At 44.3% G+C, this 24,729-nt stretch overlaps 2 protein-coding genes across 2 annotated transcripts; both read right to left on the bottom strand.

Moving 5' to 3' along the window:
• Positions 1 to 5,501: 5,501 nt before the first annotated feature.
• kiaa0586 (KIAA0586 ortholog) lies at positions 5,502 to 24,084 on the bottom strand. Its single transcript, XM_044018567.1, has 28 exons — positions 23,602 to 24,084; positions 23,232 to 23,473; positions 22,946 to 23,093; positions 22,790 to 22,854; positions 22,618 to 22,693; positions 22,348 to 22,438; positions 19,256 to 19,331; positions 15,447 to 15,564; positions 14,950 to 15,209; positions 14,760 to 14,832; positions 14,444 to 14,593; positions 14,170 to 14,365; positions 13,926 to 14,048; positions 13,738 to 13,841; positions 13,533 to 13,658; positions 13,315 to 13,318; positions 11,517 to 11,706; positions 11,320 to 11,444; positions 9,671 to 9,861; positions 9,448 to 9,601; positions 8,748 to 8,907; positions 7,381 to 7,586; positions 7,243 to 7,286; positions 6,662 to 6,739; positions 6,500 to 6,584; positions 6,264 to 6,382; positions 6,146 to 6,188; positions 5,502 to 5,937 (listed from the first exon to the last, which is right to left on the bottom strand). Exons 1-28 carry the CDS (start codon positions 23,791 to 23,793, stop codon positions 5,891 to 5,893), a joined length of 3,486 nt encoding a protein of 1,161 aa, XP_043874502.1. The 5' UTR covers positions 23,794 to 24,084; the 3' UTR covers positions 5,502 to 5,890.
• Positions 16,355 to 18,619, bottom strand: irf2bpl (interferon regulatory factor 2 binding protein-like). Its single transcript, XM_044018563.1, has one exon. The coding sequence runs from the start codon at positions 18,552 to 18,554 to the stop codon at positions 16,680 to 16,682; it is 1,875 nt and encodes a 624-aa protein (XP_043874498.1). The 5' UTR covers positions 18,555 to 18,619; the 3' UTR covers positions 16,355 to 16,679.
• Positions 24,085 to 24,729: the final 645 nt, after the last annotated feature.

Raw genomic sequence — 24,729 nt, 5'->3', positions numbered from 1 at the left:
CTTATTATTGAAAACAGGTGCGCTGTGACTGACTTTTTTTTTTAACCATAAATTTATTTAAAACATTCCACAAATATTGCATTTTTTGGGGGTCCTCTGGGTCAAATAACAACACTTATACAATAAATGTAGAGTGATGAAGCCGTTGTAAGCTCAGATCGCCTCTCTCTCTCTCTCTCTTTCTGTCTCTTCATGTGGTTGTTAGCGGTTACCATAGAAACTGAACCTATTATTTCTATCATTTCTCCTGTTGACAAAATGTCCTCTCACTCATTATGAAGGTTTATAAAGTTCACAGCTGTTACAAACTCATTAAAAACACACACACAGACCCACAGAGCCACCAAAAACAATACATGTGCTGAAGTAATCAATTGTAATTAGGAAACAAACCATCAACAGTTTCATTTTTCAGACCAAACTACAGGCCAGTAGGTGGCAGTGTTTACCCGTGATGGTGTTGCATGGACGCGTAATAGCAAATGTGAGCTGTTCATCTTTGTTTACAGGTTGACGAGGAAAGAGTAGCATTTTACAAACAGACAGAAGATGTAATGTTGATATATTTATTGAGCACTTGACACAAACCATATATAGTTAGATATTTGCTGTTTATAGACTCTTATGTCTCTCAGGTGCTACAATATTATTTTTGTCCACCAGATGGAGACAAAGTCAAATGATGTGTTTAATTGAGTGTCTTTTTTGGGTCCGATATCACTATTACAAAAGTACACATACCAGAATCAATCACATCTTTTAACCCTTAAACACTGAGCGTATCATTGACCACACACTGGCACAAGCACACTTTGCGTTACCGTAGTTACACCACAGTTTAGAAGTGGCACGTTAAAGTCAACATGTGGTTATTACAGAACAGGTAAGTTACAGTCTTTATTTGAACACATGTAGCACTTGGACAGGCAGATGAGGACCGAGGATCACCAAAGGTGAGTGAAACACAGGAGCTGGATTCACATGGACACGGACTGGAACACAAGGAAGAAAGAGGGCGTGGTTATATACACAGAGGGGAGGAGGGTCAGGACAAACAGCTGCGACTAACTAGACACATGTGAAGCAGGTTGGCATAATCAAGGATGGAAATAAAGCACACGCAGACCAGAAAACTTCAAAATAAGAGTGGCACTATCACAATAAAATGACATCAACAACAGAGCATCACAATTTCATGTGTTGGTCAGCAGAGACGAGAGAGTGGGAAGAACACCTGGACACTCACAAAATGTCAGTGTCAACATGTTTCATACTGTTCCAATTTCAAATCTAACATGTTCAGGTACAACTGCAGTGTTTTTGTTTTTCCTCATCTTAAATTGTTAAAACAGTATTTTAACAAGCAGTAAATTGTAAATAACTGACAGATATTGGAAGATGTTCTAGACAAATGGACAAAAGCATTTAGTTGCAGGACATTCTCTGGTCCTTTTATGGTGAAATGAAGCAAAGAAAAGTCCAGACGGACATTTTGAGGGTTCAAAGGGCAAATATTGTGCTCCTCTAAAGAAGACCAACAGCATGAGTTTCACAGGTCAGTGCTCTGCTTTTCATTCATGTGCTGTTAAAGCCACAGTCAAATCCTCTTTCACTTCATCCTGTAGTTGGAGTTTGTTGTATGATGTCGTATGACGCTCCGCTGAATGGCGTGGCGGTCTCTGACGGGGCGGTAACGTATTGTGTCACTTCCTGTGCTTCCACTGGCGTGACGCTGTGTGTCTCCTGGTCTCTCTACGGTTCTCTATCTACTGTACGATTGATTAACTGAAGAAAGACTCGTTTTATTGAATTGACTAATACTTTCACCCCCTACTTTTGCTTAAACTCTATCGTTTACGTAGATAGCGTACGGTGCTTCTTTCTTTGCTAGCGTAACAAGTTAGCTTAGCAGCGATGGCTTCTCCCTCTCCTTCTCCTGCTCTCTCCTGTGTTGTGTGCCACATGTTTAGCTACTCCTCAGTCTCCTTTAGCGATAAAAGTACTTGTAAAAAGTGTAGCTTACTGGCTAGGATGGAGGCGGGGCTTAGTGAGGTAGAAACTCGGCTCCATACCATAGAAGCTAAATCACTTAGCCAGTCCCCTGTAGTCGGTGCGGACCACATAGCATTAGCTAACATCATTAGTTTCATCAACCTGTCAGTTAGATCCTATCCCCACCAAACTGTTTAAAGATGTGTTTCCTTTAATTAACAACTCTATATTAACTCAAATTAATCTATCCTTATTAACTGGATATGTGCCCCAAACATTTAAAGTAGCAGTTATTAAACCCCTTCTAAAAAAAGCGACCCTTGACCCAGATATTTTAGCTAATTACCGACCGATATCTAATCTTCCCTTTGTCTCTAAAATCTTAGAAAAGGCAGTTGTTAGTCAATGATGTGAATATCTGCGCATTAATGGCCTGTTTGAAGATTTTCAGTCAGGTTTTAGATTAAACCATAGCACAGAAACAGCACTAGTTAAAGTTAGTAACTCAGATAATGGTCTAGTTTCTTTACTTGTCCTGTTAGATCTTAGTGCTGCATTTGACACCATTGATCATGATATTCTACTGCAGAGATTGGAGCAGACTCTTGGTATCACAGGTGCTGCCCTCTGCTGGTTTAAATCATACTTATCGGATAGATTCCAGTTTGTTCACGTTAATGATAAAGCCTCACTACAAACACAAGTTAATTGTGGAGTTCCACAAGGCTCAGTGCTTGAGCCTATACTTTTTACCTTATATATGCTTCCTCTAGGGAACATTATTAGAAAGCATAACATACACTTTCATTGTTATGCAGATGACACACAGCTATATCTATCGATGAGGCCGGATGAAATAAATCAAGTTGTTCAACTCCAGGAATGTCTCAGAGACATTAAGTCAACACAGGAGTTTGGATATTGGCACGAAAGGTCAGCCAATCAGGTGTGAAAGCTTGAAATGTTTGGGGCGGGGCGTATTACTGAAAACAGGTAAAGTTAACCATAACTTTATATAAAACATTCCACAAACATTGACAAAGAAACAACATCCCCTTCAAAAAGAGGAAAAGGGGATGTTGTAAATAAACAAGTGCTAAGTTGGAAATAAACAACTTGATATAAAATAATTAGAGGCAGTTTGTGGATACAGTTGACAGAAAAGATCATTTTACATCAACGTCACACTTGCACTGATGTTAAAGGACTTTTGTTTTATTTGTTACAAGACACTTTCTTCACTCGATGTTATTGACAAACTTACTCCAGTAGAACATTAAAGATTAAAGAGGGATACATAATGCTCTACAGGAGATCTTTACCTGTGAAATACCCCTCCAGAGTAAGGCTATGTTTTTTGGACACATACCTGAGGAATGGCTGAAAGGGTATAAACATCTACTAAATATCTTGCTGGTGGCCGGCAAAAAGGAAATGGTTGTCACAGGAGAGCCCAACTTTACATTTATGGATGGACATCTATAAAATGGAGAGGATAACTGCATGTGTTAACCATCAATTGGAGAAATTTGCTTCATACTGGGGGAACTGGGTCAAATATGTCACACTCCATAGACCTGATTTTATTTTTAAAAACCAATGACTGTACTATACGAAAAGGATCACTCCCCAACTTGTACATACTTGCTAATGTGTGTTTTTCCTTTTTTCATTGTTTGTTTTTTTTGTCGAGGCATTTAGAGCAGACAACAGATGTGAGATGTATGCATGTCTGTTTCTGAATGTCAATAAAAAATAAATTAATTAAAAAAAAGAAAAATGAATGCAACAGTACTTTTGTACTTTTTAATGTTATATCATCTGCCTTCAGCAGCATGAATACAGACATTTTACATCCAATCCAACTTTATTTATAAAGCACTTTCAAACAAAGTGCTGTGTGCTTGATTTTATTCAACAATAATAATAACTAGAGTGGCAATTCCGTGCCGAAATTTCGAGTGTGCCTGCAGTTCTTGCGGCATGTGTCGTCGGGTGCAGGGAAACATTGGAGATTTGGATCGAATCCACCTTGGAAGTACTTGGACATGGTACTATTTTGGTGAAGTCACCCTTTAAAAGACCAAGTTTTAAAGGAGAGAGAGAAGTTATATTGCATTTTGTTGCTATTTTTGTCGCCATGGTTACTTGAAACGCTTAGAAAAGTCATAGCACACAAGTCCCGGTCAAGCCGCACATTTTGATATAACATGTGTGGGGGTTTTCTCAAAACAGTGGGAGGAGTTACACGTCAAATTTTGGGTGGAAGAATACAGAGAGACTTACAAGCCCCTCCCAAAGTCCCCCTCTTCTCCTTACACACGCGCACACACACAACTGTCCCTATCTCTCCAAAACCAGCAGACAAAGCAGAGAAAACAGCATGTTTTAAAGTTGTCATATTTCAAGAACGGTTGATGATAGAGATACAATTTTTGGTTTGTGAGCGTCAGGAGGCTTTCAGCCGCTCCCATCTCAGAATTTGTGACAAACGGGCGTAAATTGACGGAGAAATCACAGTTTTAAAATCACCCTCGAGTTGGTTTTTCCAAAACTCCAAAGCAGACATTTTAACATGGGAGTGGATGGAGACTGAGACCAGAACTCTCTGCGCTTTGAGGTGATTTTAAGAAAAACTACAAGTCATATGAACATGAAAACACACACAGGGTTAGACGACAACCATGGCAACGTTTTGATGTAAAAATTGTCAGTTAAGGTTGGAAATTGTGGGCAGGAGAAGAGTTTGTTTAGAGATTTTTCTGATTATTTTGCTGGATCTCGCTAGAGTGTGTCACTCTAGCTCCCGCCCACGCACGCAATACACACCCATTATAAAATCTGAACACGTCGAAAAAAAGTACAAAACGTAAACTGCAATTGTTTAAAAACCGTAACATGTATCAAAAGTTTGACTTAGGTCAGAAAAGTCCCAAGTCTTGTGACTCGTTTAAAGTAACAATCATGTTTCTGCGTTAAAGTATGACGACACTGTGAAGCTCCAAATTGGGCTTGGTTTTTTTTCGGTTTCCCATCCACTTCAATGTTAATTTTGGCCTGTTTTTTGCGATTTTTGTCGCCATGGTTATGCGAAAGTCTTAGAAAAGTCATAGCACACCATTCCCGGTCAAAGCGCACGTTTTGATATAACTTGTGTTGGGGTTTTCTCAAAGCTGTGGGAGTAGCGCGGCGAAAAACACCAGCGGAATATCAAGAGATGCTTGCAACGCGATGCTTGCGGCTGCAGGCACCTAATGATCATGTATGTAAATACTTGATGATTGATGTGATTGTAAATGTTCCTTATTTTTTCAGACAGACACACACACACATCTGTAAAGTTCATATAACCTTTTAAAATTTTTAAATTTTAAAATTTTGTATGCTTGTTATGCGCCAATGACACCATAACAAATTCCTTGTATGTGCAAATCGTACTTGGCAATAAAGCTCTTCTGATTCTGATAAATATTTGTAAATGTGTGAAAATAAAGTGTTTTTTTTTTTTCTTTCAATGACAAATCAAGTCTTATTTTGAAAGAAACATAGATATCACTGACTTTAAGATTGTATATGTAGAGAACTTGATGCTCCTCCCACTCTGACACCCCTCCCTCTCAGGCCCTCCGTGTTTATGCTTCTTTTATGAATATTTAAGAAAAACATTTTTAGATCAAAATAAATATTAAAACCTTATTTATTTGTTTTTACAAAATCAATTAAAAATGTTTGTAATCCAGTAAATAATCTGCATCACCTGATACAATACCATAAACCTGCAAAGCATTCTGGGAGAGAAACAAGGCTCTGCCTGTGGACAACAGGGGGCGTCTTTTTGTTTAATGTGAACCACAAATAAACAACGATGCCAAGAGTGAGGGGCCGTGTCCTTGTGACGTTAGTGGGAGGAGGAGGAGGAGGAGGAGTCAGTCATCTTCATCTCTTCTGCACAAAGTTTAAATATAAACATGAGTCACTGTTTTAATATAACACACATTTATAAAGGACTTTATATTTGTATTATTATTATTATATTCCACGTTTTACACACACACACACACACACTCACAGAGACACACACACTCTGACATGACACAAACTAGAAGAAATTGATATTAAACTAAATAACAATAACAATAATAAAAAAACTCACCTGTTTTCTTTCTGTTGGAGAGTTTGAGCAGAACAGAGTCCACCTGTTACACACACACACACACATTATTATCTGTATTATCTATGTGTGTGTGTGTGTGTGTGTGTGTGTGTCTGACCTGTCCAATGCTCTGTGTGGGAGGAGAAAGTGAAAGGTCAAAGGTCAGTGTACCAAGTGGCTCCATGTTGATGGAGCAGTGGCTGACCTGTGACACACCTGAGAGAGAGACACACACATCTATATATATATATATATATACACACACACACACGTGAGTGAGTGAATGAGTGAGTGAGTGACTGTGTGAGTGAGTGTCACCCTGGTGGACGAGTAGAGAATTACACACTGATATACCTGCAGTGACCTGTCCAGGTGAGCGGCTGTTCTCACTGTCTCTGTCCTCCTCCTGCTCCACCTGCTGCTGTCGCCCCCATGAGGCCTGAGAGTCACACTGCATGTCAGAGGTCACTGCACACACACGTGTGTGTGTGTGTGTGTGTGTGTGTGTGTGTGTACCTGTGTTTCCATCTTGCTCCTCAGACTCAGCAGGACACGGTGACCTCTGACCTGTCCCTCACTTGGCGGGTCATGGTCCTGAAAGACAAAGACACCTTAGGCCCCGCCTCCTGATGAAGAGCTAATGTAATGTAATGCAGAACTAGCAGATGTAAGCTAACATGAGTCTGCCAGCAAGAATCATGGATGTAACTGGATGGAGGACCGCCCCCTCTGCCTTGAAGACAATTTTGTCAACAAGTAAAAAACATTTTCACAGCTGTGTACGAGCACAGCAAAGCGCGTTCATGTGGCGTCTCGGGAAAGGCGCTACTGTCACTGAGAAATGTGAATAACTACTACTGTGCATGCTCATGCTCTACACAACCCGGAAATAAACGTGGAAGTCAGAAACGTTCTTGGCATATGTGCTGGGTTAGCAACTCCATAGGAATGAACGGAACCAGAGGGGCGGAGCTCTATCCAGTTCTTCTAATACATCCATGGCAAGAATCCACCTGAAAGGTCTGAAATAAAGGAGGCGGGATCTGAACTGAACTGAGAAACAGCTACAAAATGAATGAAGATGTGGCGTCAATCACCATGTCCTGCAGAGAACTGGACAAACTGCAGAGGGCGCCATCATCTGACAGAAAGACAGACAGAGAGACAGAGAATTAAGCAAACATTAATAGGAGAGATGATGATGATGATGATGATGATGATGAAGATTATGTCACCTGTGGTGGTGGTCAGCTGATTCAGGCTGATGAGCACACGGCCCTCTGACATCACAGCATCCGTCTCTGTCGTCTCTGAGCTGCTGCTACTGGAGACGGAGTCTGAAGAGCTGGACGCTGGTCTAAGGTCAGGCTCAGGGTCAGGGAGAGGAGGAGAAGAGAAGGGTGAGGGGAGAGGTGGCTCCTCCTCTGCTACTGACATCACACTGGAGGAGTCAGAACAAACAACCAATCAGCTGCTGCCAGCCAATGTTCATGAGTATCTGTTTAAAGGGGACATATTATGCAAAATCAACGTTTTAACCATTTAAATACTTATATTTGGGACTCTGGAGGCCCGACCAGTCGCCAAAGTGTGGACAAAGAATACTCAGTCATGTTTTCATGGTCCCCCTTAGTGTAAGTATAGGCCATTAAACACGCAATGTTGAATTCTCTGCACTTATGACGACAGCATGCGCATTTCACCACGAATGTTACCGCCCCACCAGTAAGTTTACTTGGAGAGCTCCACCTTAGCTCCGCCTTAGCTCTGCCTTAGCTCCACCTTAGCTCCACCTTAGCTCCACCTTAGCTCCACCTTGTCCCTGCGAGAGTGCAGGCGAGGGAGGAAGAGCGCTATTATGTCAACGCGGAGGGACAAGTGTGCTGTTGGTGGCTGCACAGTGGAGCACAGTGTTTTACAGAGGATTTTATATATGAAGCTAATGTGTGTTCGCACCACTTCACATCAGTATTTAGTCAGCGACGTACAAACACACACATTGTTAAGAAAAGGTCACATAGAGGTCATAACAATACATAATAATGACCATTCTGACACGTCCTAATTAAACATATGTGTTCAGTACGTCCTCCATGACCGGAGCACACACTCAGTCTGATACAGTCACATACAGCAGCTGTTTATGCAGCGATCAGCGGTGGATCAGTGGTGCTGTCCCTAAGTGTTTTTAACTGATTTACAGTTGGACAGTGTTCGGCTCCATCCTTATGTGGGACGTCTCTTCCTGTGACGCACGCTGCCATGTTGATATTGTCAGAGAACTAGTGGAGGGAGGGGGAGAGGAATGAGGGGAGGGAACAGGAGCTGAGCGAGTGAGCGCTGTAAAGAGGACAAATCAGAAACCCCCTGGAAGAAGTGGGCGTGTGTTTGCCTGTGTCTCATTTGCATGTAAAGGGACCATGCACGAAAACCGAGCGTTCTGAAAGGGGCGGGTTTAGCAGGGTTATTGAACTGCTATGATGCTTCATCCTTATGGTATTTTGACCAAAGCATGTCACTGACATGTTCATTAGGACACCAGGGAACTATTTTAACTTGGAGAAATAGGGTATAATAATATTTAAATAAAGTTTAAACATACAGCGGTCGTGTGGGCGTGTCCACACATTCTTCAGGTCTCTCCTCGTCCAATGGCAGCTCAGCTTGTCCCCATGTGACAGCATGTGAGGGTGGATGAAAGACAGTGGGACTTGCTGCTGAGGGGGCGGGGTCTGGACTGGGTGTGGGCGTGGCCATAAGCTCTGAAGTCACAGAATCACATCGACATTGGTCATTTTTTTCACTTGAAGAGGGGGCGGAGCTATGTGTTCAAGAACACACATGCATGCACACACAAACACTAACATGCTAATTACTGCTATCATTAACATATTTAACTGCTAACATGCTAATCACTGCTAACATTAACATAGTTAACAGCTAACATGCTAATTACCGCTAACATTAACATATTTCACTGCTAACATGCTAATCACTATTAACATATTCAACTGCTAACATGCTAATCACTGCTAACATTAACATATTTTACCTGCTAACATGCTAATCACTGCTAATGTAAACATTGAAATGAACTTATAATGTTTCTATGATGCAAAGCTAACAGGTCTGCCGCTAACTTAGCCATGAAAGCTTAAACAATGTGCTAATGTTTGTCAATAAACTTCTTTTATTGACAAACACAGTACTTACGATATTTCTACGACTAATAAAGTTGTTAGCGTAGCATGTTGGCTCATGTCTTCTACAGCTAACCTCATGAATGCAAACAGGTTTCTCACCTGGAGCTGCGATTGGCTCAGGACACCTGTCTCTCTGCTCGCTGGCTGGTCGAGATGGTGTGGGTGTAGCTGGGGGTGTGGTCTGTCTCGTGGCTGTGTTGGGGCTGGGAGGAGGGGTGGGTTTTGGTGTGGGAACCAGAAGAACAGGTTTGTCCTGGAAGAGAAGATCGAGTTCAGGACCTGAACACACAGCCGGGTTTTTCTGTGTCCTCAGTGTTTGTACCTCCTCATCAGCTCCTGATCCCTGTGGTTCTGGTTCTAGTTCTGGTCCTGAAGCCACAGAGTCCCTCCTTCCCAGCATCGAAGCCACAATCTCTGCCAGAACCTCGTTCACCAGCTGCCGGATCAGAGCCGAGTCCACTGCCATGCTGGAGTCCACAAAGAGCTGCAAACCAGCGCCCCCTGCTGCCTCCACTGAACATGTGACACATACAGGAGAAAACAGGCCAGTCATTGTGGACCTGTCTGCAGTCAAATCAAACTTTATTTGTACAGAGTCGCAGAGATCAGTGATCTGGGTTAGGGGCTTCGACTTTACCTCAACTAACGACGACAAAAAAAAAGCACTTCCTTGTACATCATATACACATGTACACTTATGACGAGCACTTTATAGTTTGGCTTATTTGAAGCACTTACTTAGTTCTTGTTTGTACACAAATGTTGAAATGCACTTATTAACTACTTACATACTGATAACCAGTATGTCTGCTGATTGACATGTAATGTAACACGTAATGTAACACGTAATGTAACATGTAATGTAACACGTAATCTAATACGTAATGTAACACGTAATGAAAACGTAATCTAACATGTAATGTTACACGTAATGTTACACGTAACGTAACACTTGGGATGTAACGATTACCGGTATGACGATAAACCGCGGTAAAATTCCCGTCGGTTAGTACTACCGTTTCAAATTTTAATTGTCGTTAAAACCGTGATTGATTACCGCAACTGATTACCGAAAAACTCAGTGATACTGCTCATTTCCTGAAGAAGCAGCAGCACCTGAACGGCACTCGCTCAGAAGCGGGCGCGCATGCGCAGTTTCCACTGTCCTGTGACAACACGGCTGAAGACACCTGCGCTCCAGAGATTTCCCCCCAGTAAAAAAACAAGATCAGAAGTCTGGGCATATTTTGTATTTTTAAATTATGTTGACGGTAAAATAATTGAAGACAAAAAAAAAAACTCTGCGAAGGGGGGTAACACTTCCGTGACCACCACCCACAACCTTTCAGCGAGTGTAAAGTAAGTCAACAAAAACAGGATTTTGGAATAGTGGGAAATGTCATGGTTTGTCTGTAAAACGTTCCTATTTTCTCAATAAAGGAAACCTAAGTTAAGTGTTACCTAACGTTACTCCTGTAAAAATACATGTTATTGGGCGCCATCAGCGAAAGCGAGTAGTGTGTGCAGACGACACGTAATATGTTTGTTTCTGTGTTTTTTTATTTGATTTTCATGCTGTGTACGACCGCTGCTACTTAATTATTAGTGAGGACCTGTGTGTGTGTGTGCGCGCGCGTGTGTCAGTCAGTCAGATGATAATTAAAAATAATAATAATAATAATAATCATCATATAATAAAAAATATATTTTTTTAAATAAAACTTTGTTAAAAGATTTCAGTGTGTGTGTTCAGTACTTTTTGAACATTTTGAACACATCTAACAATACCGTGATAATATTGATAACCAAGATCATTTTGGTCACAATAACCGTGATATGAAATTTTCATATCGTTACATCTCTATGTAACACATAACATGTAGTGATCAGTTCTAACTTGACTCTTCACAGTTCTTCCTCAACGTGGGCGGGGTTTTCATGAGTCTCCTGATTGGTCGGTCTGTGACTCACAAATGTCTGAGGTCATGCTCTGCTCCTCCTGCTCTGATTGGTCAGAGGAAATATCATGGGTGGGGTCAAAGGGAAGGGGGCGATACATCTGTGAGATCATCTTGGACATCACCTGCTGCTCCACCCTAAAAACACAATCACAATAAAAACCCCAGGATCCGGTTCAGTCTGGATCAGACCAGGATCTGCTCTCTTACCACTCCACCAGCCGAGTCTCCAACAGGTCTCTGTGCTGCCCGGTGTCCAGGACAGAGGTCTGATCCTGGTCAGGGAGGGAAGAGGAGGACTGTGGAGGAAAGACTGGACCCTGGTACAGAACCGGAGGAGGAGGAGATGGACCTCCAACCAGCTCTACAGCACTCTCATCCTCCTCCTCCTCCTCCTCCTGAGGAAAGGAAATAAAACCTCATATTTTATAAGTCTGACGTGCTGAGAATGCGCTCAGCGCCCCCTGCTGCTGTACCTGTCCTCATTCACAAGCTTTCCTGCAAACATCTTATAATAGGGTTTTAAAGGAGACATATTATACCCTATTTCTCCAAGTTAAAATAGTTCCCTGGTGTCCTAATGAACATGTCTGTGACATGCTTCAGTCAAAATTGGTAAAAATGTGTGTGTTTGTACGTCGCTGACTAAATACTGATGTGAAGTGGTGCGAACACACGAACACATGTTTGCTGACTTTATCCGGCACATTAGCTTCATATATAAAATCCTCTGTAAAACACTGTGCTCCACTGTGCAGCCACCAACAGCACACTTGTCCCTCCGCGTTGACATAATACCGCTCTTTTACATTACATCACATGTCATTTAGCAGACGCTTTTATCCAAAGCGACTTACAAAAGTGCATTTAAACATTTGGGTACAGATAAGAGCTAGAAGTAAGTAAGAGCTTCAAGTAGATCAAACTATGAAGTGCTAGTCATAAGTGCGATGTACACTACAGAGTGGGCGGGCTGGGGTGTAGGTTTTGATCATGTCCCGGATGTAGGCTGGACCGGATCCATTTGTAGCATGGAACGCAAGCACTAGAGTCTTGAAGCGGATGCGAGCAGCTACAGGAAGCCAGTGAAGGGAGCGGCGGAGCAGTGTAGTGTGGGAGAATTTTGGTAAGTTGAAGACCAGTCGAGCTGCTGCATTCTGGATGAGTTGCAGAGGGCGTATGGCACATGCAGGGCTCTTCCTCCCTCGCCTGCACTCTCGCAGGGACAAGGTGGAGCTAAGGTGGAGCTAAGGTGGAGCTAAGGCGGAGCTCTCCAAGTAAACTTACTGGTGGGTGGTAACATTCGCGGTGAAATGCGCATGCTGTCGTCATAAGTGCAGAGAATTCAACATGGAGTGTTTTATGGCCTATACTTACACTAAAAACATGACTGAGTATTCTTTTTCCACACTTTGGCGGCTGGTCGGGCCTCCAGAGTCCCAAATATAAGTATTGAGATGGTTAAAACGTTGATTTTGCATAATATGTCCCCTTTAATAAGTGCAACAACACAAATGGTAATAATTGTAGATTAAGTAAGATCATCTGCTGCATACATGTACAACTCTATATTTACTGAAACAAAGAACAAAAACTGAACCAGGTGAGTGGAGTCAGAAACCAGGGGGATTTATCACGTTACCCAGTATCTTGTCTTAAAGTACTTATAAAGTTTATCCAGGTTTTCCAGGTTCTACCAAACTTATTACTTACTTGTTCAAGCCTAGGAATGAATGTATAAAAACATCCTGAACCACTCTGATCCAGTCCTCGACTGCAGGAGAATCTTTTACCAAGCCTTTCCTCTTGACCGCTTTCTTACTCGCTAGTAATAAGATATTATACATACATTTGTCTTCAGTGTCCGCTCTTAGTCCCAGACATAAAGACACAAACTGAGGGAATCATTTTCATCATTTTTAACATGGTCACGAGTGAAGCTCCTCCTCCTCCTCCTCCTCCTCCGGTCACGAGTTTTGGAACAGAGGTTCATTTTTATTGCTTCTATCCTCCTAATCCTATAGTCCTAATCCTATAATCCTAATCTAGTCCTAATCCTATAATCCTAATCCTATAGTCTGAACCCTATAGTCCTAACCTTATCGTCCTAATCTTAAAAAGGGCAATAGATTCCATCTGGTCAAAGACTTGACTTTAGAAACCCCATGATCATTTTCTGACTTTGTGTCCAGCAGGTGGAGCTGTGGCGCGGTAGTGGATGGTTACCTGGGCGATGTCGGCCACAGACAGGAAGTCAGTCCCAGGAAAGTCTTTGTTCTCCTCCTCTTCCTCACTCTTCATCTCGATCACAGGAGGAGGAGGAGCTTCACTTGCGTCCGGCCGCTCCTCCCCCTATCCACAAAACAACACCTGTTAGTGACCTCTGACCTCTGAGAGAGGGTGTGTGGAAACATGAGTGGCTTCATCTCACATGTGCGTGTCGCTCAGCTGTTTCATCGACCACAGCGGGCAGTGATGTCACTTCCTGCCAACGCTCTGTCACGCACCTGGAGGACGACTCTATCCAGCGAAGACCTGCGGGGAGGACGCAACGTCCACTTCCTGTTTGTCCTTCAGTCATATTCACATCAACTTTGCAGGTAAATGAGGTGAACTAACCTAGTGGAATTACCATGGGAACAGAGGCGGAGTCAGCTGACCTCATGAAGCCCGGGCGTCCAGGCAATGAACAAAGGGAAGAAGCCAAACAGGTCTGAGTCTTAGAAGACTTCATCTTCACACCTGAGAAACAAACAACAGTAGTTTGCTCCGCCCCCTCACAGGTGATAAGATAAAAACATGAACATTGTTTTAATTTATGAGTCAAACTGAAAAAAAAAGCTTTATGAAAAGAAAAACAAACCTCTGACATTATCCAACAGGTGAGGGCAGGGCTTCCTGGTGGGCGGTGACTGAGCAGGTGAGCTAAAGTGAAGGTATGGAGTCTTCTTCAGGGTCCGTCCCTCGCTGTCATACGGTATTCGTCCGTACAGATGTGTCAGGTAAGACTCCGCCTCCTCCAGTTCACCTGAGACTCCAGCAGGCGCCGCCCCCTGCACCTGTAAACACATATCATCAATAAAACACACTGATCAGTTGTTACTGATCAAATCAATAAATCAAGAGTCCACTCTGACGTCTTTCTGTCCAGCTCTCGGTCCTCGTCCTCCGCGCCCCTCTGTGGTCTTACTTCCTGTCTGTTTGAGTGTGCTCCTTGGCCTTCCCCTTCCTGAGGAGGCGGAGCTTCCTGCAGCAGCTGCTGTAGCTTCATGTGAGGACAATTCAGCCTGAGGACAGAAAATATCTCAAACCACACATCAGTGACATCAGAGTCTGACATAAAGCACGTAACGGACTCATTTAAAAAAAAATAAAAAAAGATCAACATCTGAAATTCTGACTTTTATACTGGACCTGTCTCACCCGGACCTGTCTCACCCGGACGTGTCTCACCTGAATGTCTCTGGATGCAGTTTTGATCCAGGCATCCACAGTCTTCTTGATCCAGACTTTGTCAGAACAATCTCTGCGGACAGACACAGAGACACCATCACAGACAGCTAGTTAGCATGGACAGTTAGCATGGACAGTTAACCTGGACAGTTCGTGGATAGTTAGCATGGACAGGTATAACATTCATCACCTGTTACCAGCTAGCGCCTCCAGGTGGCAGTGGAGGACCTCTGTGTTCTTGGCTCTGTCCACAGAAGCCAGGTTCTCCTCCAGAACCTCCCTACGCCTCCGAACCTGACGCAGAACCTGACGCGCCTCCTCCAACACGGATGGTACCACAGGACCTTTGTGGACCAGATTTGGTTTGGACTGGATTTGATGGGACTGGGACTGAGAAACCTTAGGTTGAGTCTGGTTCTGATGTGAGGACACAGGCGGTTGGGACCTGGACTGGATTATTTGGGAGGGAACATTGTGATAAGGGTCAGGTGTGGTCAGGTGACCTGTGGTCAGGGTCAGGTGTGGTCAGGTGACCTGTGGTCAGGGTCAGGTAGGGTCAGGTGGGGTCAGGTGACCTGTGGTCAGGGTCAGGTGCGGCCAGGGTCAGGTGTGGTTAGGTGACCTGTGGTCAGGGTCAGGTTTGGTCAGGCGACCTGTGGTCGGGTGACCTGTGGTGTGTTTTCTCACCAGTAGCAGTGTCTTCATGTCAGTCTTGAGATGTTTCATCTCCCTCAGAATCTGGTTGACCTTCTTTGCCGTCAGTAGACTGTGATTGGCTGCAGTTTCAGAGGTCATGGGGTCACTGCTGAATAAAACAGATGGACTTCCAGTTACATTGTTACACAGAGACATAACTTGGAAGAACTTGTGACCAGTGAAACCTCAACAAGCTAAGATAAAAACTGGATTGACTTTATGACGTCATGAGTGCAGTTGTGACCGTTTCCATGGCAACATCCAGAATTAGGGCTTTTGTGGATGTTCAAGATTTTGCAAATATGTTAAAGTGTAACTAAACCCCTCTTCTGAGGTTAACTCCGCCCAGTGCCTCCTTTTGGAAAAATGCCACAAAGTGATCTGAGTGACAGAGGAGGGAGGAGCAGTGTAGGAGGCGTGGTCTAGTAGCCTCAGCTGTGGTGTCTGTGAAAGGGACAGACACACACGTGCTGCACATAAGGTATAGTTGCATAGATTAAAGGTTTATTTAAGTCTATATTTAAGTGGAAGAAAGAAAAACAACGCAGAGGTCAAATAGTGTTTGACGTATATGTTGGCTGCATCCCATAATGCACTGGGGTGTCCTCGGGAGGAAGTACAAAGCCAGGATGAGAGAGATCAAAGTGTGTGTGTGTGTGTGTGTGATGGGTGGGGATAAAATGGCTACCACTGATGAGAAACTCAGCTGCTGCAGACAGTCTGCTGCTGTTGCTAGGCAACACCTCCATTGTTTCTGTGGTGAGACAGCACTGAAGCTGAAGGAGGAGGAGGACTAAAGCAGCTGACCACATCCCCAACATTTCAAAATAAAAGTCACATTTCACAGAAAAGATTTAGAACAATGAAATGCATTACATAAGACAGAGAAACCAAAAGTCTGAACAGTAAAGACATTTAATTCAGTAAAAATTACAATACAAAATTATTCAAATACCTTTAAAAATAATATATTACACATTTAAATGAATCTTTAAATCTGCTATAAAAACTTATTTTATAAACATTTACAGACAATTAAACTCTTTCCACATGTAAATATTTATATTTTACTCATGGAAATATGTCACAATCTAACAAAACCTTAATCAGGTTTACACAAATATCAACGATAACGGCCCTTAACTGATTATCAGTGAGGAAGCTGATCCACTGCCATCACCACTGACGTCACCAGTGACATCACCAGTGACATCACCGGTGACCTCACGGGTCTGTCTCCTTCTTCACCTTCACGTCTCCGGCCAGGATGGTGGCGATCTCCCCCTGCATGAAGGCCCAGGGCAGGTTGGAGCCCAGCAGGGGGCACTTGTCTCCGCTGGGACAGTAAACCTCAGTGGTGGCCCCCTGCTTCTTGATACTTTCTCTGGAACAGGGGAAACAGAACTTGTGGTTGTGGACGGAGGGACACTGGACAAAGTGCGTGTCCTCCAGCCGCTCATGGCAGATGGTGCAGCACAGAGGTCCGCTGCTTGCCATTGGAGAGTCTGACACGTTCTGTTCATGAGCCTGGTCCACTCCCCCTGCAGAATGAGACGGTGTGGTCAGTCCGAGGTCTCCGCTGCGGGAGGACAGGTGTCTCTGACTGGACATGGTGGAGGGGGACAGTGGACTGCTGCTGCTGCCGAGTCTGGTGGTGGAGTGCACAGAGTCTCTGTCCTTGTTGGACGAGTGCACATTCCCGAGTGTGTCAGTGACCGTCAGGACTGCGCCCATCGGGGACGTGGCAGTGGGCTCCGGGGGTGTGGTTCGGCCAAGTGTGGGAGGATCCCCGGTGAAGGAGCCCGCCCCCATAGAGAGCTTCACAGCCTCAGTCTGGCTACTGACCCACTGATGCCTCTGCTGCTCCTCCCCCAGTTTCAGCACACCCTCCGAGTCCTCCACCAGAGACGCCTTCCTCTTCCTCGCCACAACTCTGGAGCTGTTGTTCACAAAGCCTGAAGCCAGAGCTCGGCCCGAGAGAACCAGGGAGGTGGGCAGGGGCGGGAAACTGTCATCGATGTGCGACTGCGGCAGCATGTCTCCACCCAAATCCTCCTTAAAGACCCGCAGAGACTCTGGTAACAAATCCCCAAGCAGATGCCAGTCCCCAGAGCCGTACTTCTTCTCATACTCCAGGTACTTGAACCCTGATGACAAACTGCGGCCAAAGTCCTTCATGCAGTCCTGATACATCTGCTTTGCCACACCTGAGGCACTGGAGAACACATTCCCAGAACCACTCGGGTACTCGATAAAGATTTTCAGCTCATAATCCATCCCTGGTTTTGACACAGCATCAAAGGCGAACACCCGGCCCACTAGCCCGTGGTCTTTCTTAAAGCGGACGTCAAATGGGGTGCAGCTGGACAGAGTGACCAGCATGTCCCGTACCACCTTGGGCCTGCTGCTCCAGTCCTCGTGCTGGTTCCGGAGGCTCTCGCTCAGCTCAGCCAGAGCCTCGGTGTTCCGCTGCTTCTCCTTCAGCTCTCGCTCCTGGTCTGTACTTGACACAGAGGCTGGAGGATTTCCTGTTGGCTCAGGCAGTGTCACCTGTCCAGGTACTGCGCTCTGTGGAGCGGTTCTGTTCGGCAGGGTCTGAGGAAGCAAGTTTGGCGGAACATGAACGGGTCCCCCGTGGCTGCTGCTCCTTGAGTTGGGACTCTGGCGGTTCAGTTCTGGCAGTTCCTCATCTGGTTTGAACCCGGTGGGACCTCCAAGTACGTTAGTCATCCTGCTGCTGCAGCTGAAATCAAACCGAGGCCGGCAGTCAGAGTACCGGTCCAAACTGGACTGCTGAGACTTGACCAGTGCATCGGTGCGGTGGTAGATGTGGTTCAGTCCCAGCGACTCCTTCACATTCTTTGGCACCACCTGCTGCTGTGGCGCTGCGCTGTCCGAGGATCGGCACTCCTGAAAACCCTGAGCGCGCTTCTGGTGCCGGGCCGTCTCAATGACCAGCTCCACCCGGTCCACTCCCTCGTAGTTAACACAGCCACGACACACAGGCTCTGTGAAGTCCCAGATCACAGCCCAGGGCATCCGAGGAAGATCACACAAATAACATGACTGTCGCCGTGACGACGACGACGGAGCCGACATCTCTGCTCCAGTGCCCAGAGAAACAGAGAGAGAGAGAGGAAAATAGAGGGAGAGGAGGAGGAGGAGGAAGAGGAAGAGGAAAAGAGACAGAGAGAGATGGAGAGGAAAAGAGACGGAGAGAGAGAGAGAGAGAGAGAGAGAGGGAGGGAGGATGAAGTGCAGCCTCCTCTTCTCTGCTCGATGTTCTGATCAACAGCGATGCTGAGCTCAGAGGGAGGGGGAGGGGTGAGGGGGCGGAGCTGCAGCTCTTCTCTCTCTCTTGTTCTGTTGCTGCAGCGATGAGGAGAATGAGGAGGGGGGAGTGATATTTCCCAGCATGCTTCACTGTAGCTGAAGCTGAGGAATTGAAATGGACTCCTCCTCCTCAGGGTAGAGTCAGTTATGTTACTGTCCCCGCCCCCTCAGAGATTAAATGATGATGCAGCTAGAATTTGTTTTATCTGCAGTTATTTGACCTCTGTATTTACACACACACACACAGCAGGTTCGGCGACTTTGAAGTCTTATATTTAATTAAATACATGCTTTTATTGTGTTGTTATTTTTAGTGTTACTGTTATAAACAGGAAGTGGTCATACATCACACATGAGCAGAACAACCCTCACTGAGCATCATGGCAGATTCTACCATGTTTATGTTGCATTATGTATCAAGAAAAACCAGAACAACATCTGGACCTGGTCTGACCTGGAACCCTTACCTGGTGTGTTGAGCTCTTTGGTTGGGTGTTACCATGGTTACAGGGCCACTGGTGACCAGATGCTGTTTACTGGAGACTGCAATAGAAAAGAAAAAGGTCAAAGGTCACAGTCACAATAGTTCACCTTTGACCTATGTGTCTGTCTCTCTGTCTGTCTCTCTCTAGTGTGTTGTCTTTGCATAATAGGCGACATAATAAAACATGGTCAATTTATTTCATGTAGAAAAACAAAACGTTTGATTTCTAAATGAAACTCAAGATGTAAGCATTAGGTAAAATCTACTGAATTTGTGCTCTTGTTTCTTCTTTTTAAAGAAATGGCTGAAAAGAAGGGCGACGCCAGGCAAGGCTCGGTGCAAGCTTTGTAATTCATTGCTCAGCATGGAGGCTGATACAGGAAAGAACAAAAACACTTCCAATATGTGGACGTTTGCAGGAATTTGCATATTTCAGTCTTTCAATTGTTTGTTCATTGTTTAACTGATTTGTTAATATAGATTCAGTTTTTCAGTTTAATTGACACTTGTGTAACACTTGTTATCCTTGTGTCATCTTCATCATGTAAATGGAGGGAGAAAAGGCAATATCGGCTTAACAAAACGAGCGGCTGCACATCGCACATCGGCTTTACCTGCAGTCTTCAGGTGTGTGTGTGTGTGTGTTTACCTGCAGTCTTCAGGTGTGTGTGTGTGTGTGTGTGTGTGTGTGTGTGTACCTGCAGTCTTCAGGTGTGTGTGTGAGCTCCACCTCCCAATCTAGCTCCAAGTCGTTCCATCAAGTGAAATCAGCTGGCTCCACCTGACGCTTAGTCAAGCCTCAACTGTTAAGCCTCAACTTGTGCACGCCCACAGGGAAAATAAAAAGCCCATTCTAGTCGAGCGCGGAAACTGTGAAAAATGCCGAAAAGCAAGAGAAAAGAGCGTGCAGAGATGTTCTCTGCAGCGGAGCAAACCCTCCTCATGGAGGTATATGAGGATTACAGCCACATAATCTGAAAGAAGGGCAATACCGCGGCAATCAATAAAGCCAGGGATGTGGCGTGGCAGAATATTGCAGACAGGCTGAATGTGTAAGTGACAAAGAAAATGAAGTATTTCAGCATCATCATGTTATAAATCCTCCATCAAAGGGACAAAATATATGGAGACAATAATCTACCAATTGAATTCCTGATGGTTTTTGTTTTAAACTAATTTAAACTAAAATTAAAAGGAAAAGACCGCCCTAATAAGTAACATTCATATGAACATAATTAAAGTAGCATTATTGTTTCACAGCAATAGTAGTAGTTTTTAATTGTATAGAATTGATATCATTTTCATTTAAGCCTGTCATGTTCACATGCTGTATTTTGTCCCACATGCTATATGTTGAATTGTTGTGTTTTCATTTTATTTTATGTAAAGCACTTTGAATCACCTTGTGCTAAAATGTACTATATAAAGTTGCCTTGCCTACATTTTTGATAATAATAGGCTACATTTAATCAAAGTATTTTACATGACTCATCACATTTATCATACAATTGATGGTAGATTATTACATGAAGAAATGCAATGTTGGTTATCATTCTATAGGAATTAATCATATGACAGATCTATTGATTATTTATCTAGAATCATTTAGCAAATCAAGCAATTCAATGGAGACGAGGACCCCTATTACAGTAAGTGAATGCAGGTGACAGCAAATCAATTATCTATCTCCTATCAATCAGATGCACTAACCCTTGTTACATCAAAACAATGATGATCTCTTTAAATTTCCTTTTATTATATTTTTGCTAATTAGTTTAATTTTGTATTTATTTGTCTTGTTTTTTATTATATTTTATTTTGGTGATAATGTTCTTTAATGTACTTAATATTATATAATATATGATATATAATTATTAGTATAAATCATTTCTTTAATACATTTTATTATATAGTTTATGTTTTACATATTATGTTATCATTCCATGACAGTTGTGTGTGTCTCTGTTTCTGTCTATTGGACATTCTTTGATCATAGATGGTGCTAAGCTTCACTTTTAGCCTGCTACAGACCAGGTTTGCCCGGCAGCATAAGTTACCATGGTTACATGGCTGGCATTCACATTAGCCACCTTGGTGGAACAGAGTTGAGGCTCAGATTGATGGAACGGAAAACTGAGCCACAGTTATGGCTTAGCCATGGTTGAGGCTTAGCCAGAGTCATAGTTTCCATGGTTACTGAGTTGGGGCTAATCTCAGCCTCTTTGATGGAACCAAACTCTCACTCATATTAGCCAGACTTGGCCTTTTAAGCTTGGCTTTGCCTTTAGCCTGCTTGATGGAACATCTCTGCACGCTCTTTTCTCTTGCTTTTCGGCATTTTTCACAGTTTCCGCGCTCGACTAGAATGGGCTTTTTATTTTCCCTGTGGGCGTGCACAAGTTGAGGCTTAACAGTTGAGGCTTGACTAAGCGTCAGGTGGAGCCAGCTGATTTCACTTGATGGAACAGCTTGGAGCTAGATTGGGAGGTGGAGCTTAGTCAAGCTTCAAGCTTACACCTAAGTCTGGCAATTCTTAGCTACGTTGATTTGTCTATGTTCCTTGCATTTCCATGACAGTTGTGTGTGTCTCTGTTTCTGTCTATTGGACATTCTTTGATCATAGATGGTGCTAAGCTTCACTTTTAGCCTGCTACAGACCAGGTTTGCCCGGCAGCATAAGTTACCATGGTTACTTGGCTGGCATTCACATTAGCCACCTTGGTGGAACAGGGTTGAGGCTCAGATTGATGGACGGAAACCTGAGCCACAGTTATGGCTTAGCCATGGTTGAGGCTTAGCCAGAGTCATAGTTTCCATGGTTACTGAGTTGGGGCTAATCTCAGCCTCTTTGATGGAACCAAACTCTCACTCATATTAGCCAGACTTGGCCTTTTAAGCTTGGCTTTGCCTTTAGCCTGCTTGATGGAACATCTCTGCAGCACAGCTCGACTAGTGGGCTTTTTATTTTCCCTGTTGATGGTGAATTGCCCAGCCAGCTGTGTTGGCTTGATGTGTGTGCTGCAGCTTCAGGGTGCAGTGTCAGTGTACCTGTCATGCAGTGTTGCAGTGTTCTACCTGCAGTGTTCAGGTGTGTGACCCTCAGACGTTCTGTGACCCAAGAAGTGGTGTGATTGATTGAATAGGTACGGACAGGTACTGCAACCTGCTACTCAATGGCCTTGGGGCTAAACTCTAAAGTACTGTAATATCTTTACTATCTTTACAATCTTTACTGTCTTTACTATTTTTACTAATGTTTTAGTTCTGCTAAATGTACATAATGAGAAATTTAAAAATTAAAACAAAAATGAGAAATTAAAAAAACAGTAGTACTTAAAATGTTACCTGCAGCTGCAGCTGCTGACTGTGCAGCATCTCCATGTGCTGCAAAACCTGCTGGTTCAGGCTCCGCCCACACTGCCTGCCCACAGAGCAAACAGTGGTGTCACAGTGATGTCACAGTGATGTCACAGTGATGTCACAGTGACGCTTCATAATGATCAGCTGATTTATTCACCTGTCACTCTGCAGCAGCCTCTGAATGTCACCTGACATCTGACACACCTGAGCCTCTGCTGATGACTGTACACACACAGACACACACACACTCAGTAAAATGTGACCACAGTCACTCTGAATGGAAAGTGCTGAGCTATCACAGGATCATGTTTACATTCATCAGTGGAGCACTGAAGGAATCACCACGGCGACCACAGGATGGCCCCGCCTCCAGGCCTACGGCATCCTGGGAGCTGGTGTTGACAGGCTCCTGGTCCAGTAGCTTCACCTTGACTTCCCTCCGACAGGGGGTGCTGTGAGAGCTGAGCGCGCACACGCACGCGCACGCACGCACGCACGCACGCACGCACGCACGCACACACACACACACACACACACACACTTTCTAAACACTGAGCTGTTACTTTGTATTTAAATGTTGTCTTTGTGTGTGAGCTGACCGTTGTTTCAGAGCGGTCAGTACGACCCCGCGACCTCCGGCGCTGAAGCGTGACGTCACCACCTCATCACCTGACAGTGACGATGAAAGCAGAGGCGGAGTCAGTGATGTGCCACGGATGTTGGATTCACAGACGGAGGCGGCTCTCTCACCGGGCTGTCGCTCCCTGTGGGTCCTAGCGTGGAGCCGCATGTCAGGGCTGAACTCTGCTGGAGGAGGAGCAAGAACTGCAGGGGGAGGAGCCTGATAGAAACAGTCATCCAGTTTGTTCAGACTTTTCTCCTCCAGTCACAATAAAGTTTACTCCACTGATCAATAATCATCAGGTTTACACTTCATCATTAATATATTCTCTTTACAATGGAACTTACCGGAATGACCCGGTGCTGCTGCCCCGGGCTGCTGCCGGACGCTGATCTGGATCCTGGTTCTGGTACTGGTCCTAGGTCCGGGAGGAGGATCCTGGTGGCGCGGATTAAAACGTCACCGGCGTCCGAGCTGCGGCAGGACTGATCCGGACTGAAATGGACCGGGGGGTCGGACTGTCTGAGCCTCAGTGACATTTAAATAAAGTTATTCATTCAAACACTTCGACGAGTTAGCATACAGGCTAACTGCTGCTAGCATCGTTTAAACTTCCCGCCACAGAATCAACCGCGAGTTGATCGTCGAGAGAGAAAGTCGTCTAGAGGCAGGAAACCGAACAGGAAGTGAAATTTTAACGAGATAAAATCAGGATGTAAACAAAATGACTCGAAACAGAGGGAAAAAAAGAGAAGAATGAAAGCGTAAACAGCGACAGTTCGTGACAACAACTCAGCACTTCCGCTTCTTCTTCTTTAGTTTCCGGTTAGACAGCGCGTGCTGTGCTCTGGTGCCACACAGCGGTGACTTTAGGTAATCACAAAAGGGTCATACAATGAATCAAACTTTGAAACATTTTAATAATGAATAATAACCTAAAACCTTTGATTTAAAGGATAGAAGACGATGAAAAGAAAGAAGAAAACATTGTAATCTATTTACATATGTTTAATAACATAGTTATTATCTAGTGATTCAAATAATGAATCACTAGATCCAGATTCTGTCTCCCCATCCAGCTTGAAGCACTGCGCTGATCAGCTGTCTCCAGTGTTCACAGACATTTTCAACACCTCATTGGAGACATGTCACGTGCCAGCCTGCTTCAAGACCTCAACAATAATCCCTGTTCCCAAAAAGCCAAGGACCACAGGACTTAATGACTACAGACCCGTCGCCCTGACCTCTGTTGTTATGAAGTCCTTTGAGCGTCTTGTGCTTTCACACCTGAAAGCCATCACCAACCCACTCCTGGACCCACTGCAGTTTGCCTACAGAGCCAACAGGTCTGTAGACGATGCAATCAATCTGGCCCTCCACCACATCCTCCAGCACCTGGACTCTGCAGGAACCTACGCCAGGATCCTGTTTGTGGATTTCAGCTCTGCCTTCAACACCATCATCCCGGCTCTGCT

The sequence above is a fragment of the Solea senegalensis genome, unplaced genomic scaffold, assembly GCF_019176455.1.
Source record: "Solea senegalensis isolate Sse05_10M unplaced genomic scaffold, IFAPA_SoseM_1 scf7180000017396, whole genome shotgun sequence".
Lineage (NCBI taxonomy): Eukaryota > Metazoa > Chordata > Actinopteri > Pleuronectiformes > Soleidae > Solea > Solea senegalensis.
Note: the sequence above shows the minus strand (reverse complement) of the source record. Positions and strands in the feature narration are given on the sequence as shown.